The sequence below is a fragment of the Nycticebus coucang genome, chromosome 18 (genome assembly GCF_027406575.1).
Source record: "Nycticebus coucang isolate mNycCou1 chromosome 18, mNycCou1.pri, whole genome shotgun sequence".
Lineage (NCBI taxonomy): Eukaryota > Metazoa > Chordata > Mammalia > Primates > Lorisidae > Nycticebus > Nycticebus coucang.
Genome location: NC_069797.1, coordinates 73,384,848 through 73,401,216, shown reverse-complemented (window position 1 = coordinate 73,401,216; position 16,369 = coordinate 73,384,848). Strand labels below are relative to the sequence as shown.

The following is a 16,369-nucleotide window of genomic DNA, read 5'->3' as shown; positions in this document are numbered from 1 at the left end:
TTGCCTTCCCTAAGGCAAGGGAAGAACAGAATTCTCTAGAAAAATCAGATTCATCAAGAAAGGAGGTGCTGGTGCTGATTCGTATGTTGATTTGGGGGAGTAACAGGAGAGGGAAAAGGAGGCGGGGTGGGTGCTGGCAGATGGGCACTCAGAGGTTACTGAAGAGTTCGTTTTTCTTGCTCCAGTCCATCTGTGGGGCCCGTTTGCTGCTGCGCTTCTGGTGGGCCCTCTCTTTGGCCACAGCCAAAGAGATGTTGAAGTCCAGGATGGGGTCAGAGGAGGTGGACGAGGGCTCCATGGAGTCCTGTTTCTTCGGGCTGTCTTGGGAATTCAGCTGTAAATGGGAGGAGGGAGTAAATTGGAGTCAGTCCCTGGTGAGGTTCTCTTGTCATTAGCCTTAGTAAGGTGGCTCCCTTGAGGCCATGCCCAGGGAAGCTAGGTCACAAGAACAGAACACAGCTCAGCATGTGACCTCAAAGGCAGGCTGGTGTGCCAGGAATACAGGCCCAGGAATTGGCTACCCCTAACCCATTGCTGTTGCCTCCCAGGCCTGCCTACCTCCTCACTGGTGTCGCTGGAGTTGGATCTCTGGAGGGTTGGCCTGGGGCTTCCTGAGGCTGCCTCTGCCAAAGTTTCCTGACTGTTCTCCTGGCACAGAGAAGAGGGCTGTGGGTTGGCAGGGAGTGGGGTAGGGAAGTCCTGATACAAGAGGGAGCTTGTGGGGCAGGGGGTTGGCCTCAGTTGGAGAAGTGCCACTTGCCATGACCATCCACCCCAAATTCCCTGAGCCTGCCAGGGCTCCTCACTGGATTTACGTTTTTACATTCCTTAAAGGATCAGAGGGTAGCCTGGAAGGACGCAGACCATTGTGGGATTAGCTGAAATCTCCCTTTGCTCCCTAATGTGGCTCTAGGCACTGACTGACTAGCCTTTTGGGCCAATGACCAAGTAGAGGCTTCTTGGAGTTGGGGGCACCAGGGATGTCTCTGTGTGGCATGGGGAACACAGGTGGTGCTCCTGGAATCTGCTGTGCCCACCAACCTGTGCCTGGATTCACCCCAGAAATCTTGAAAACTCAACTCCAAAGCAGCCACTCAGGCCTCGAAGGAACAAAGTAGATGGAGAGTTCTAGACCCAAAGATGGGGTGATGGAAGATCAGTGTCCAGGGATGCCCCTTTGCTAGGTCCCCTGGTGGGAGCTCCTGGGGAAGGGAAACCTTCAAGCAGGCCCTGTAGAGAGCTCTTGCTCTGTGGCCTGACTCTGAGTCAGGCTTGTCCCAGAGTGAAGGCTTTGGCTGGGGCATCAGCTTGGCGCTCAGCCCCTTCCTGGGTTCTTCCATGGCTTCAGCTGGCGCCCAGCCCTGCCATCTCTTCCCCAGTCTCACCCCCTTCCCTCTGCCCAGGGAGGAGGGGAGGATGGGCTTTGTTCTTCCAACCCTGGAAGTAGCAGAGGCCTAGCAGCCTGCAGCCAGACACTGAAGCTCTGTTCTTGGGGGGAAGAATGGCCCCTTCTGTACAGTGGGGAGTTGGAGGTGGGGGCTTGTCACCCAGGATGGCGGGGCACAGAGGGACCCAGCAGCCTTTTCCCTCCTGACAACCTTGGCCCTAGGCAGGGGCCATGGGGGTATATAGACAGTTCTATAGCTTGGAGCTAGAACTAGGGCCCCTAAGGTTTCAGCCTGAGCCAACCTAGTTGTCCTCCCAACCATGCTACCTTCTGACCCATCTCCCAAGTCCCCAGAGGGGCAGGGAAGGGATGTGCCCTTACCTTCTGTATCTCCCCATTGGCGAAGGGCTCGGGCAGAGGACCTAGGTGAGGGACAGAGAAGAGGTGAGTCCAGAAGCTTTGGGGAGTGGGGGGAGTGCAGCATAGAGAGAGGCGGGACTTGGCTTTGGGCAGGTAATTAGATCTCGCTCGTGTCACTGGAGCTTTTTTCATTGCAACCCACTGTAAGTACCACAGCCATTTTGATGACTCAGTACACAAAAAGCTATTGTGTAAGAAGTTTCACAAAACAATATTCAGTGCAATGCTCCGTGATATTTTATGATTCCTACCTGGGATTCTTCCCTGGGAAAATTGGAAATTCTTCCCTGGAACTTGGCACCTAAGAGTCTGATTCAGTGTATCTGAGATGGACCAAGGAATCAGCATTTTCAGCCACTTCCCAGTTGATTTATGATAGGACACCAGAATTGGAACCACACTCCAGGTTGTGGTTTGCACCTGCCTCAGCTGGAAGACAGAATAGTCCCAACTCCTACTTGCCAATCTAGAAACGGCACTGTCCTGAATGTTTCCTCCCTGAGTCAGTGACAGGAGAGGCCAAAGAGAAGGAAGACAGTCCTAGGATCACCCACACTGGGCTTGGGCAGAGACTCCATGTGGCCATGGGGAGCTGTTCCATCTTCAGTGACTGGTCAGCTGAGGTTGGTTTCCTCTGAACCCTTAGTTTAAAATCCATGGCATCTTTCCCTTGTCCCTGGCCCAGGACACAGGCATGCCTGACTCATTTTCCCTTTCTTCGATACCCATAGCCTTCTGGCCAGGGAGAGGCTGCTAGGACACAGGGACACCCTTCCTTCCCACTAAGCCAGCTCCGTCCCCATCAGCTCCATGCTGGGGCTTCTCTGGGCCTTAGTTTCCTCTTACTGAAGAAAGGGATAATCTGAGTTATCTGGTTTCCATGGACTTGGGAGATGTGGGTAATGTGGAGCCCCACCTCCCATGTCCAGGGTCTGCTAGGGAATTCCAAGGAGCCATCTTCCCTTCAAGGAGCTCCAAAGTCCCTAGATGGGGCCAGGTAGCCTCCCCATTGGGCATGTACAGCTGAGTCTGTACTTTGTGTGGACTCTCAGAGAGGCCCCACCCATTGCAAAGTCCCAAGATATTCCACCCTCAGAATGCCCCAGTGAGAACCCCACACCCCTCCACTTCGGGGAGCCATCTTCCCAGGGAGAAAGTCCAAACCAGGGAGCACAGTGCTGCTTAACCCCTCCCAGTCCTAGGACAACAGCCCTGCCCTGTTTGGTTCAGGCCTGGGCAGGGGGAGGTGTTAGGCTTGGCTGTGTGATAGCAGGAGAAGGGGAGGGCAGGGGCCCAGGGACAGAAGGGGGACCCACTACTCTCTAGAGCCAGGGAGGCTGTTTCCAAGACAACCTAAGAGAAGGGAACGGGGAGGCACTGGGCCCCTGTCACTGGACTCTGATCTGACCAAGCAAAGGCTGAAGGCCTCCCCAGAGTTAACCCTTTCCTCACGTCGGCACTGCCTTGAGAACCTACTGCTCGTGAACGGCCCGGGGCTCCCTTCAGTGCTGTAGCTCTGTCTCTTTCCCCATAAATCATGCTAGCTCACTCCTGTCATTTACCATCCTCAGAACCTGGGGGCCAATGCCTACTTCCTCTCCCCACACTAGGCCCCACACTCCCCAGCCCAGACCTCTGGGTGCCCCTGAAGGAGAAGGGAGCATCCTAACCCTCACCTGGGGCACAGCCACGTCTTGAGCACTGGCCCACACCCCTGGGACAATCAGCTGCCCCTGTCCCCTGCTTACCAGTCAGGTGCTCCTGAGATGGGATCACTTTGCATTTCTTGAAGAATTCGTCAGTTTCCCTGTCTACCACCAGCAGCTTGGCCTCATCTCCACCAGCCTTGATGGCAGACACCACTTCCCCATGCTGCTTGCCCTCCATGCAGACCCCGTTCACCTGCGGGATGGGGGTAGGGGGTTACCAGCACAGTCTCAGGTCTGGGGTAGGTAGGCTAGTAGGTGGGGAAGGGCCAAATGATCCTCTTTGTTCTCTGCAAGTTCACAACACAGGGATACTGATCCCCCTTGTCTGTAGGGTCCTGAACTAGACCACTGGTCCTCCTGCTTGACAGTCAGCTGGGGAGGCAGGACACGTGGGAAAAGCCAAAGAAAATATCCAGACAAGACTAAACAAACACAGCTGTGAGAGATGGCATGGGAGAGTCTCCAAAGGAGGCCTGGGTGGGGCCCCGGCCTTTCTCTGTACTTGCTGTCTGACTTCCCTGTCTGGGCCTGGGTTTTCTCACGTGTAAATTGAGACGTCTTGGGAGAACTGATCTCCAGCTCTAAGGTTCTAAGACTCTGTGATTCTGGGACCTGCCCAAGCGTTTGGTTCACACTGCCTCTCTGGTGAGCACAGCACACAAGGACAGAATGAGCCTATTTAAAGTCCTGACTCGGGAGAGGGGTTTTATCACAAACACCCTCACCCCTGTGCCTGGCAGCAGGGAAGCTCTGGGGGTGCTCCCTGGACTGAGGGTGAATCATGGGCTGCTGAGTGTGCCTGGCCAGGGGAGAGTGGGGGTAAGAGAAGAGTCTATCCATCCACCCACTACCCACCTTTCTTGTCTCCCCTTCATCCACACCCACCCATCCACCATCTCCGGAGTGGCTGTACCCCATGGGCTAATGGACCAGTAGATGGTGCGGTGGCTTCCCCGGTCATTGCTTACTTGCAGGGAGGTAGTTAGGGGGAGGAGGCTGGGGAAGTGGTCAAGAAGCATCACTCACTTCTACAATGCGGTCCTGGGCCTGGAGCCCCGAAGCCTCAGCTGGTGAGTCTGGGTCCACCGCGCGGATAAACTGGCCAGGCTTGGACTTGTCGCTGTGCAGATTGAAGCCATAGCCATTGGCACCCCTCTTCATGGTACAAAGCCGAGGCCGAAGCTCACGCTGTAGGGATAAAGGAGGGTCTGTGTCATTCCACAGTGTCCCAGGTCCTCCCTTCTCTACCCTCTGCCTGACCCACCTCTCCCACAAAGGAAGAAAATCTGCTTACATCCTATTTGGCAATGCAAGAGAATTCTGGCCCAGGACTCAGATGACCTGTGTGACATTTAGCATTGTATCAAAAGGAGGGGACCTCTTTGGTGACCCTGGGCATGACACTGCCCTTGTCCACCTTAACTTCCTCCTCTGGCAAATGAGGGCTAGGACCAGGTTAGCTGTTGAGTCCCTTTGCCTTTTGACATTCTAAGGTCAATCATATGCTTTTTGATTGAGACCTCATCCCTCCCCACCGCAGTGGCTGAGTCTGGCCTTCCTGACAGGGGAGTATATAGCATCCCTGTTCGCCTGGTTGGGCACCGTGGGACCTCCAGCACTTGTTCTCTGCAGCAAGGGAGACAGAGACCAGTGTTTACTGGAAGCTAGTCGGCATGTTTACAGTAAAGCCTCTCCTCCCCCCAACCCCCATCAAGCCAAATGGCCTAGCCAAAAGGGAGCTGGAAGAATCCAGACAACCAGAAATCTAGTGGACAGCATAGTAAAGGGTCTTGGACTGGGCAGGGCCATCCTCAGGAACTCCAGGTATAGCTGAGGATAAAGGTGGCAACTGGACCCCCGAGACCCTGTCAATGCCCCAAGGAACCTGCATGTGAAGGGGGCTGTGAAAAGTAGGGATGGCCTGAAGGAAGCAGTGTGGTCGTGGACTAGAGGGTGCGACCTATGAAAGGGGCAGATTTCTTTTGGGCACTCAGACACTCAGCTGATAGAGGTTTTCTGCGAGCTGGGTCCAACTGAAGCAGCAGCCCTGCGGTACAGCACGATGGAAGGAATAGGGTGTGAGTGGCCAGTGCCTGAGCCTAAGGACACTTGGGGCTCCCTCTCCCCCTCCGCCCAGGCCTGGCAGAGAGATGCTGGCTGCTGTCCAGCCTGCAGCTCTGTCACCCAGCACATCAGGTGATGACCAATGGACAGTCAAGGCCCTAAGCCAGGTTCCAGCTACCCTGCTCACTAGCTGTGTGACCAGGGCAGTCCATTTCCTTCTCAGAGCCTCAGGTTCCTCATTTCTAGACCATTCTTGCTACTACCTGCCTCCCAGGGTTGCTGTGAGGCCCAATGAGATAATTAACATACGTAGAGACACTTTCTCACTGTCATTCCCTGTGCTGCCTAGACTTTACCATTGTTGACAGTAATAAACAGTCACACTAAACTGAGAAGGCAGATTCTGGGGGAGGGTGCGGTGCCAGGCTGCTCTGAAGCCCAAATCCCTAGCTGGGAGAGAAGGCAAGGGCGGGTGAGAAGGAGCACAGAGGAAGGCAAAGGGGCCTGTGCCCCAACTTGCCAGCCCTAGGAGGCAGCCACCACCTGCAGGACACTCAATCCCAGCCCTTGGCTCTCTGGGGGTGGCCCATGGGTGGCTTTGCCTTCTTTTAAGTGCTTGCGAAGGTCTTGCCTATATTTCAGGATATTGGTGGGGAGTGTGGGGAGGCCAAGATAGTTAGGAGGGGTGACAGTGGGTCATGCCTGGCACCAAGTTCCCCAAATCAGGCTCAGGCCCCTCCTAGCCACAACCACCAAGACAAGTGAGTGGCCCACAGGGGCTCAGGAGCCCAGGAGCCCAGAAGCCAGGGTGTCAAAGCCAAGTTCTCCTTGGCCCCGGGCCATGACTCACTGAAGGCCCACTCCTAGCTCACTTCTCCATGCTGTCACCTGCCCCATGCTCACCCTGCCTGCCCTTTCCCACAGCCCTGGAGCTCCCACAGCCCTCTGGGATCTTGTTCCCGGGTGAGGCTCTTCTCCCCTCCAGCTAATCCCTCCACAAAGCTCCCAGCCAGCCCTCCCCCAGGCCGCCTAGGTGAGCAGGAACAGGTCTGACCAGTTGCCACCACCAGGACAGGCTCGGCTTTCCTCAGCTAGACCTAGACAGTGCCACATAACCTGGGCCTTCACCCTGAGAAAGTGGGGAGGGTAGATCTTGGGGACAGGCAGAGGGCAGCACCGATGCTGCGCTCCTCCATTTCTCCCCACGGTACCCTTACTCCAGAGAACCTTCCCATAGCAACCTGGCTAGGACTTGTCAACTCTTCTTTGAGATGGGGAAACAAAGGCACAGAGATGTTAAACTCACTGCCCAACATCACACAGCCCAGGCTCTGGCCTGGGTCTATGACTTGGAACCTACATTCCTTCTAACACACTGCTGGTTGGTCCTTAAGGATCCTGGTCTGGAATGTGCATCCCAAGTGGGGCTGCAGCCCCACAGTAGTCAGGTGGTGGGGAGCAGATTGGTTCTCTCCCTAGCACTGGCTACAGCCTCTGCTGAAAAAAACGAAGAAACCACAGCCTTCCTTCCGGGGGCTCAGGGCCTCCTGCAGCCAGAGCTACAGCCTGAGCCAAAGGATAAAGCATGGCCTGGGGGAGGGGGCAGTGGGAATGCCTGGGCTTGGGGCAGGCGGCCCCCCTGGCAGGCAGGATTGTGCTGGCTGCCCTTGGGAGCCCAGCCTCCAGCCCAGACCTCTGTGCTGCCACCTTCCCTTATTGGTCCTCAGCAAGTTTCACCCCAGAACTCCTTGCCTAGTGACATGTGTCACTAGAACTAGAGGGTCTGCTTTGAGTCTTGCTCCCCTCTGCAGGTATCAAGCCATGAGGATTGGGAGAAGGAGGGGACCTGGCCTGAAGGGTTCAGGTATCCACTGCTCCATTGCCCTCTGGGTGACCCTGTGGTGACTACACAGGGTGATGGGAAGCCTACAAAGCACCACAGAGCCCTATGGAGCCGTTTCACACAGGGAGGAGTGGGGACTTCCCACTCTTCCAAGGAGACCAGCCTTGTTTTTCTTCACCCCTCTCCCAGCAGCAGCCACCCAACTGTCTCCAGGTGTCACTGCCCACGGCTGAGTCAGCATCAAGCAGGCCCAACCCCTGCTGGGTGGCAGCTGGTGCTGGCAGAAGGAGGAGTCCCCTGGGGGCTGCACCCCAGGGATGTGCTAAGCCTGGGTGTGGTCTCCAGGCCCAGAAGGCGGGGGATGGGGAGAGGTGAGGCACCTGTGGGGCTCACCCATCACTGCTCCTGGATCCTCATGCACCTCACTGGGGCAGGGCTTAGGTTCTGCCTCTGGGGAAAGAGGGTACATGGGGGCTAAGTCCAGGCCATCTTGGGCTCTGCATGTGGCCCCCAGAGCACAGGAAGGGTCTTGTGCCATGGTTCCGGCTCTAGAGGGCTCCAGAGCATGGAGGAAGGAGTGGACTTCAGGGGCATGTGGCCTTGGAATCTGTTCAGAGGTTCCCAATAATTATATTCCAGAGGGCAAACTGGGACCCCTAGTGATGAGATGATAGTCAAGAAGCCCCAACCCAAAGGAAACTCAGGATCTGCTCAGAGAAGAGAGGGGCAGAGACCCAGATGCATGAGGGAGGGAACATGAGACACTGGTGGCCATGGGCAATGCAGCTGGGCTAGGGTGGCTGAGGGCTGGACAGGTCCAAGACTTTCACTTTTAGACAACGGGGCTGCTACCAGAGCTGCCACCAGCCCTTTCTCATGTTCCCCACCCCACACAGGTCTTCAGGCTCCCCTCCCCCAGTGAGCCTAGCCCCACCCAAGTAGCAGCCCCATCACCTCCACCCACGCAGTCCAGGGAGTGGATGGTGGGCGGAATTCAATAGGCGCCACCAGCAGCCACCTGGAAAGCTGGAGAAAGTCGATATCTTAATCCTGGTGACTGTCTCTGGGGAGCAGGCCCAGGGCCGCTCCCTCTCCTCCTTGGGGAGGGCTGTGGGCATCTGGGGGCCAATGCCTCATTGGGCCCAGCTCCCCCTGGCTGATGCCATGGTGATGGGCCCCACGTACACAGCCAGGCTGCTTCCCTGCTTCCCTGCTTCCTGCAGGCCAGCCAGCTCTGCACCCCAGGGGAGAGGGACTAGAGGAGCAGGAAGATCACCAGGGAGGCTGAGGGAACAATCAAGGCAAATCTCCATCTCTCCAGAATCCCCTCTCCCAGACCAGGGCTCATTTATGCAAATAAGAACATTAGGTAGGTGCTCTGCTGCCCAATACATGGAAATCAGCCCTACCAACAGAATGGAGGGGGTGGGGGACAGGGAGGAGAAATTGGGCCATTTTGTTGGGCTAGGAGTCAGCTCAGTCTGTTGCATGGATTCTGCCAACAAAGGCTTGGGTCTGATACTGGTTGTTCAAGGAACCCAGGATGGAGCGAGCTGGCCCTGCCTGTGTATGGCGGGGCAGCTGGGAGGTGACTAGGGGCTCAGAACACCTCTAGGCTGAGGTGTAGTGGGCTTGGCTGCCACAGACTCCATGCCCCGTGGCCCTGATGCCACCTCACTGTATCCTACACAACCCCCTCCCTCTCATTGCAAAATGCCCTCCCACCCCAGTCGGTGCAGGCTGAGGAATGTTGGACACCTTCATGTTCAGAAAAGGATGCTACTCCTAGCGTTGGTTTTGTGCTTCCCATTGCTCAGTGGGAAGGAGCCTGGCAGGGTAGGAATGAGGAAGGAGACATAACCTAAAGTGGGGGCTGCTTTTCCAACACCCGTGAGACTTGGGAGCCCTCTGCCAGGTTCTCCCTCTGACTAGAAGTCTCTTCTACCAGTGCCAGCCAGAGACCCATGGGAGCAGGAGGGGGCAGAGTCTGGCTCAAGTCTCCCCAGGGCTGGGCAAGTCTGGGATGGAGCAGGCTGGTACCTGGGCTGCTGCCTGGCTGGACATCATCCAGGGCTGGCTGCCCCATGCCATCCCCATTCCCCACAGACACCCCTCCTCATCCCTCATCCTCCTCCCATTAGTCTCTGGATTTAACTCCCATAGGCTGTCCCAAGAGACCGTGGAAGAAGCTTCAAGGAGCTTGTGAAACTGTAGTAGCCACCATTTACTGAACACCTACTCTATGCCAGGCACTGCACTAAGGGCTTTAAGTGTATTTTCTCATTAAAACTCAGTTATAACCCTGCAGGGGAGGTATTACTGCCTGTGTCTCACAGATGAGAAAAGCTGGGTTCAAAAATATGGAGTAAACTGCTCAAGCACATAGCTGAAAGGAGAAGGCAGTATTTGAACTGGATCTAGAGCAGTTCTGTCCAACAGAAACAGAATGCCAGCCATGTGTGAAGTTTAAATTTTTCTAGTAGCCACATTAAACAGTAAAAAGATATGAGAAATTGATATTAATACAATGTATCCAAAATATTATCCATTGATCATGTAACCTGTTTTTAAAAAATTGATATCTTTTATACTCTTTTATTTGTACTATATCTTCAAAATCCTGCATGCATTTTACACATGCAGCACACGTCCATTCAGACTAGCACAATTCAAATGCCCAAGAGCCTCATGTGGCCAGTGGCTGCCACTCCATACAGCCCAGACGTAGAGGTCTCACTCTCTGCCACTGTGCTGCTGGAGGTAGCTCTGAACATGGTCCTCTAAATCCCATTGACCTTACAACAAACAGAGAGGCTGGAGCCTTTGTCTCATAGAAGTCAGAGCTCCCAGTCACCCAGCAGTGAGCTGGACCCCAGAGAACGCAGATTCCCTTGCATAACACAAATGTACCACTTGTCCTTCTCTAAGGCATAGTAACCTAAACATTGCCTATGAGTCTGGGGACATGCTGAGTTGTCCTACCATGAGGGGAAGGAAGCCTTCTGGCAACAAGTCAAGGCTGGCCTCCATGGGTGTTCATTGAGCAGAATTAGCAAGGGCAGGTTCAGAGGTGGTGTATGGATTGGGAGAGAGACCTGGGTACCAGACTCCTGCCCCAGCCTATCACATCATGAGGAATGGAGACAGGAGTTCGCACCTTCTGGGCTGAGACTTCCCAGTAGGGCTGCCATCCTTGAAGGATGCCCTGCTGGGGACAGGAGTGCCTAGAGGCCCTGGCCCGAACTAGGGCCCAGATACAAGAAGCTGGTTCAAGCAGCCTGAACTCATGCACTGTGATGGCTCTGGTGTGTCCCAGGATATGATGGGCAGAGACATTTGGCAGAGAATCATGCCTTTAAGCACAACCCTCCCATTTGGTCAAATGGATATACAGACACTGGAGTCAGAAAGTAGAGTTCCAAGACATACTTCTGCTCTGTGGTGATGAGGGTCACTAGCTGTGTCCCAGGGCTGGCCACCTGAATTGACAGAGCTGCCACCTCCATAGGTAGGGAACGGGGCCAATATCTGTCTCAGGGTGATCACATGCATTAAATGAGAAAAGGCATGTTTGGGATTTGCCAGACACCAATAATAGCTATCAGGTGTTGAATACTTTCTATCAACTTATAAACAATACCCAATTTGCGGGGTGGTCACGGAGGAATCAATGAATGTCTATTGATGTGTCTATGGCACAAGCTAACTATAGGCACACTACAGATTTGCGTTTCATCCAGGTAGGGCCATTCTATCTTAGAGTGACAAAAGCAGAAAAACACATACTTCTGGGGTCTAGAGCTCTGCTTTTTCTTTATAAATGGACATGCAGCATAGACTAGGCTGAGTTCCTTTTCCTCTAATTCCTAAATATTACCCCCCGTCCTCAGAGAACCCTGGGATGGGAAGTCTGGGGAAGGGCTCCCATTGGACATGGGGGGTTCCTTTCTATGTCCAAGAGAATCACCTTCAGAGTTACTGAGTTAACAGTGGGCTGAAGGTAAGGAGCAGGGGCTGCACTGTTTTGCCAGGATCCCAAATTCCTGACTTAAGAAGAAGAACCAACATACCCTCATCCATTTCAAATCTAAACACCCAGCAGTTCACATCTGGGTCTGTCCTACCAAAGCTCTAACTTTGTGGGTGTGAAATGGCCTGTCCACTTTGGGAAAGAGCTTGGTAGCCTGCCAGTTAACTGTGCCCATCCACCTATCTTGCTACCTGGGCTACTTGCACTGTCACTGCCCCCGAGATCAGGGTCAGGGTTGGCAGGAACCACCCCAAGCCAGGCTCTTTCACTTACACCCTTATCCTTGCATTCAATCTTCCCAACAAACTTGTGGGGTGGGTGCTGTTGTCCTCAGAGGTGGAAACTGAGCCTTACAGAGTAAAATGGACTTGCAGGGTCCCAGAGCCAGCAAGTGGCAGAGCTGGGATTCAAGCACTGGCCCCAAAGCCCAGACTTTTAGCTTCAAATCTTAAAGTGGAAGCCGCTAGCAAGCAAGACAGAGGAGTGGGTAGGTTCTATCTGGAATTCCAATCTCTGAGTGTGCTGGAGGCATACATAAGACCGGGTATGCTGGGCTAAGATGAACAAGGACAAAGTTCCTGACAGCTGTTATATATTCATTCATTAATTCAAAAAGAATTTATTGAGCACCTCCCTGCCATGTGCCAAGCACAGCACTGAGAATATAAACACAATAAGCCACAGTTGTTGCCCTTGGGGTTTACCCTGTAGCGGAGGAAAAGGTCATGAACAGATGACTAAAATACTATGTGATAAAAGATGTAAGGACAAAGAGGAGGAGGAAAGGAAGGGCCAGCTCTTGGAGAGTGAGAAGGAGACCAAGGGTTTCCAGACTAAGGAATGTCAGGGTGTGAAGGCTCAGAGGCCAGGGCCTGAGAGGAATTCCTGTCCTTGGTGTGATTTGGAGGGTTGGGGGGCCAGTGGTGAGGGCAGGCTGCCAGATGGGAAGGACCTGGAAGAATACACAATTCTCAACCAACAGCAACCAAGGATGGAGCACTTACTGAATGCAGGGATTGCCCAGCTGGAGAGCAGGCCCAGTGCTATCTGCCCCATGGGTGAGTGTGCAATAACCACGGTGAAATATTCCTTCGCTCCAACGCCACGACCAGTGTTTACTGAGCATGTACTCACTGCCAGGCGCTGAGCTGCCTGCTTTACGTGGATCCTCATGTAATCCCCGGGGCAGAGCTCACCCCCAACTTACACAACAGGAAGTGGAGGCTTACAGAAGTGAAGTAACTTGGCTCAAGGCAGTCGCTAATACATCTGAGTTGCTTCAGGCCTGCTCTGAGGGCCCAAGCTCAAGGGTTTAGGGCTCATCCTGTGACAGGGGTGAATGGAGAGAGGGGGGGGCGTTAGGCAGTGGAGCACCAGGTTGGGTGTTGCTGCCCCTCTCCTCATGGGCGAGGGTGGGGGAAGCTATCAACAGAGCAGGTGGGCAGAGCTAGAAGTGCACTTCCACACACCCTCGGGCCTCTGCCTGGTACCATCCTGCACTGGGTTGCCAGATGGCTGACCCCCTTCTGCACGGCACTTTTCCACATGAATCTTCTTCACACATGAGAACTAATGAAGACAAGGGAACAGCTCCACTTTGCACACAAATTCAGGCTAACATGAAATAGCAAATCTCAATCAGATGCTACAAATAGGAAAAAGTCCAAACCTTACCGTGTTTATTAACATTTTTTGCAATAATAGGTTAACTGCAGGCTCACCAAACCAGATTATGGAGTTCTTCTACCAGAAGGACTTCACAGTCCTGAAGCTATGGCTGAGGTTGAGGGTAGGGGGGATTGGTCACACAGACCTGAGATTTGAACACCTGGAAACGTACCCAGCAGGGGCTCAAGTACTTCCCATTATTTCTAAAATTCTAGAGAAGCCCTTTTATACGTGGGAAAATTAAAGCTCAGTGAAATACTATGACTTGTCTGGTGATGGTGTTCTCAGGATTTGCTGGAGGTGGTTCTACTACTTATTGTCCCCTGGCCTAATGAAGTACATACAAATGCAGGTGTCACACAACCACCTGGGAGAATCTGATTCTGTGCTCACCCAGGAAGACCAAACATGCTGTCTTTGAGCTAAGTCAAGCCTTCTTGGTAGTTGGTAGCCTCCCGCCAGGACCTCTGGCAACCAGCAGCATAACCAAAAGGACAAAGGGAGGAGCCGAACATGACTGCAACTTGGGAGGGGGGAGATGGGTTATTTGTGTGGGTGCTAAAGTTCAAAAAAAAAAAAAAAAGGCAAATCGATGGACTCAGCACAAAGTTCAAACTGAACTTATGGCTGGGACTAGAGAGGTCTTTGGTTCCATTTCCCCAGTGTCAACTCCCTGCCAGGGGTACTTTGGCTGGGCCCCTTCCCTTGCCAATGCCAGCTTGGCAGGGACAGGAAGTTAGGAGCCTGGTAGCCCTGGCATTCCCAGCACCCAGCTCTGGCTGGACAGGGCTCCTGGTGACATCACTTCCTTCACTTCCACCAAACCAGTTGATCTTCTCCGGCTCCACCTTCTACCTTAGTGCTGAATTGTGCCCTTTATCTGTCCAGAGAGGATCCTCCTGGCACCATGGACAACCCTGCCACACGCTACTATCAGGTGCAAGCTGCAAGGGCCCTGCTCCCCACAGTCTGCACCCTGAGGCTTCCCCATTGCACTCTCTGGGGACAGGAGGCTCAGCACAACAACTCCTGTTATGCCAGCTGCCCCTCCTGCAGCTGGTCTAAACTGGGATCATTTCGGGGAAACACCAAACATGGACAAAAAGCAACCAATCTGCTTGCTGTCCGGGCGCTACAAGGTGTGTAAGACCATGAGCTCTGTTGGAGCTGCACAGCCACGTGCCTCCTTACCTCCTCCCTCCTCTCCCCAGCCATCTCCCTTCCCCTCCACCAAGTTCCACCCTCCCCCTCCTCCAAGGTTCACCCTCCCCCTCTTTGATAGGAGCCAGTGCAAACTCCTCACATTCCTGAGGATCGTAAATCCTCTTGGGTGGCACAGCCATCACTCTAGAGATGCCTCAGCCCCCCTCCTGCACGACACTCCCACGGCCTGGAAACTGTGGGGGCTTCCCCACTCTGGCTTAGAAGTCACACTGCAGTTCAGGAGGACGAAGTCCAGTCGGGTTTTAGTTAATGACACACACGGGCGGATTGCGTGGGGAGCTTCCCCACGCCAGAGATTGCTATCCTTTTAACTTACTAAAGCCGGGGTTGGAGAGAAAGCAGGCACCTCTCGGGTGGAGAAGCCCCCTTCTTGGCCCAGTTCAGGCTGGCTTGGCCAAGAGTGCCCCGGGAAGGGGAAGGATTGAGGGACTCCGAGGAACGGGAGCAGTCTTCAACAAACCAGAGGAAAAGGGGGCTTAACTCTCTCGTGCCGTGGGAGACAAGAGGTGTGCACGCAGCAAAGACGCTCAGGCTCCCAGCCCAGCCTGGGAAGGGGGATGGGGTCGCGGCGTTCCTATAGCCAGGCCGCCCGGTCGGCGGGCGGAAGCAGTCTCCCCCACGCGGGTGGAGTTTCAGAAAGTCGGCAGGCTCAGGGCTGGATGACCGGGACGCCAGGGTCTTTCCCCATTCCTCCTCTCGTTTCTTTCCAGCCCGCGCTCGACTTACCCACTCCGAGTGGCTCTTCTCGGTGTCGCGCGGCTCTGGCGCGGTGGCCCGCGGCTTATTTTCGTCACAAGCCCCCTGCGCTTCGGCAGTGGCTGGCGGCTCAGCCTGACCCGGCCCTTCCTGGGCGCGTAGCAGGTCCTCCCGGACCTGGACGCCGAGCTTCTGCAGCTGCTGGTCGGTTTCGGGGTCGACCACTAGCAGGCGTACGGCGTTGAGCGCGGCACGGATGCGGCTCACCACCTGCTGGTGGGTCTCCTTCTCCACGTTCTCGCCGTTCACCTCCACCAGCCGGTCCCCGGCCAGCAGCCCCGCCTTCTCGGCCGGTGAGCCGGGCTCCACCAGCCGGATGAACTGGCCCACTTTGCCCTTCTCCCCGTGCAGGTGGAAGCCGTAGCCGTTTGGACCCTTCTCCAGGCAGCAGAGCCGGGGCAGGGGCGCCCCAGCTGCCGCGTCCGAGCTCATGTTGCCCTGAGACGGCTCAGCAGCGTCTGAACGGCCAGTCTTTCTCCCCGTCCAGCAAACCGGGAGGTGGGAAGGAGAGTAGCAGGGAGCCCGTGAGCCACCGGACGGGAGGAGCAAGCAGGTGTCCCGGGAACCGCCGGATGCTGCGAACCGCCAGGAGCCAAGAACCGAGCGCGAACCAATCCCTACCCCGCGCGGTATCTGAGCGTCCCAGAACCCGCCCAGGCAACTTACCCTGGGGGCGGGGCCCCACAGAGGGTGTGGACCACCGCAAGCCAATCAGGAACCACAGGCCGGGACGCTAGGGCCGGGTGAAAGACCCAGGCCAATGGGAATGCGTGGGGCGGGGCCTGCGCTCGGCGCGGCGCCCCGCTGCCTGCCTGGATGGAGAGCTCAGGAAGTGAAGTATTTGTAACCAAGTGCGGGCTTCGGGGCGGGGCCCGGGCGAGTTCCCAGCGCCTGAGCAGGGGCCGGTGAGCTGCGTCCTGGTTTTCCCACCTGTGGCGGGGATTGAGGAGAGCCTGCCCTCGGGTAAAGGACCCTAAGGTTTTAACAGCCTTTAGCTAAAGCCTTGTCTACAGCTCTGCTTGAGGGACTGCGACTGTTACCGGAGCAACTTTCCCGCTACGGCTCAGTGAAGGCCCAGCGGTCCTGAGTGAGACCGAAGTTGTCCTCCTCCAAACCTGCAGAGTTGTTTGAATAGGGATATTTTCTCGTTTGTGGAGTCACTTTGCACTGTGCCAGGACTCGCTTATAGGACTCAGCGGAGAGCCTGAGATTTTGCCACCCACTGAAGACGGGTCATACAGGGCAGGGGCTAGAGAGGAGGGGCAGGT

The 16,369-nt window shown here is 55.1% G+C and overlaps 1 protein-coding gene across 2 annotated transcripts; it reads right to left on the bottom strand.

The window, feature by feature from the left end:
- Positions 1 to 78: 78 nt before the first annotated feature.
- On the bottom strand, positions 79 to 15,781 carry NHERF1 (NHERF family PDZ scaffold protein 1). Of its 2 annotated transcripts, XM_053567690.1 has the most exons (6): positions 15,072 to 15,751; positions 4,543 to 4,704; positions 3,556 to 3,709; positions 1,769 to 1,809; positions 559 to 648; positions 79 to 334 (listed from the first exon to the last, which is right to left on the bottom strand). In XM_053567690.1, the coding sequence occupies exons 1-6, from the start codon at positions 15,531 to 15,533 to the stop codon at positions 149 to 151; spliced, it is 1,095 nt and encodes a 364-aa protein (XP_053423665.1). In that variant the 5' UTR covers positions 15,534 to 15,751; the 3' UTR covers positions 79 to 148. The 2 variants fall into 2 exon arrangements, with proteins under 2 accessions (XP_053423665.1, XP_053423666.1); XM_053567691.1 differs by lacking the exon at positions 559 to 648 and having other exon boundaries at positions 15,072 to 15,781.
- Positions 15,782 to 16,369: the final 588 nt, after the last annotated feature.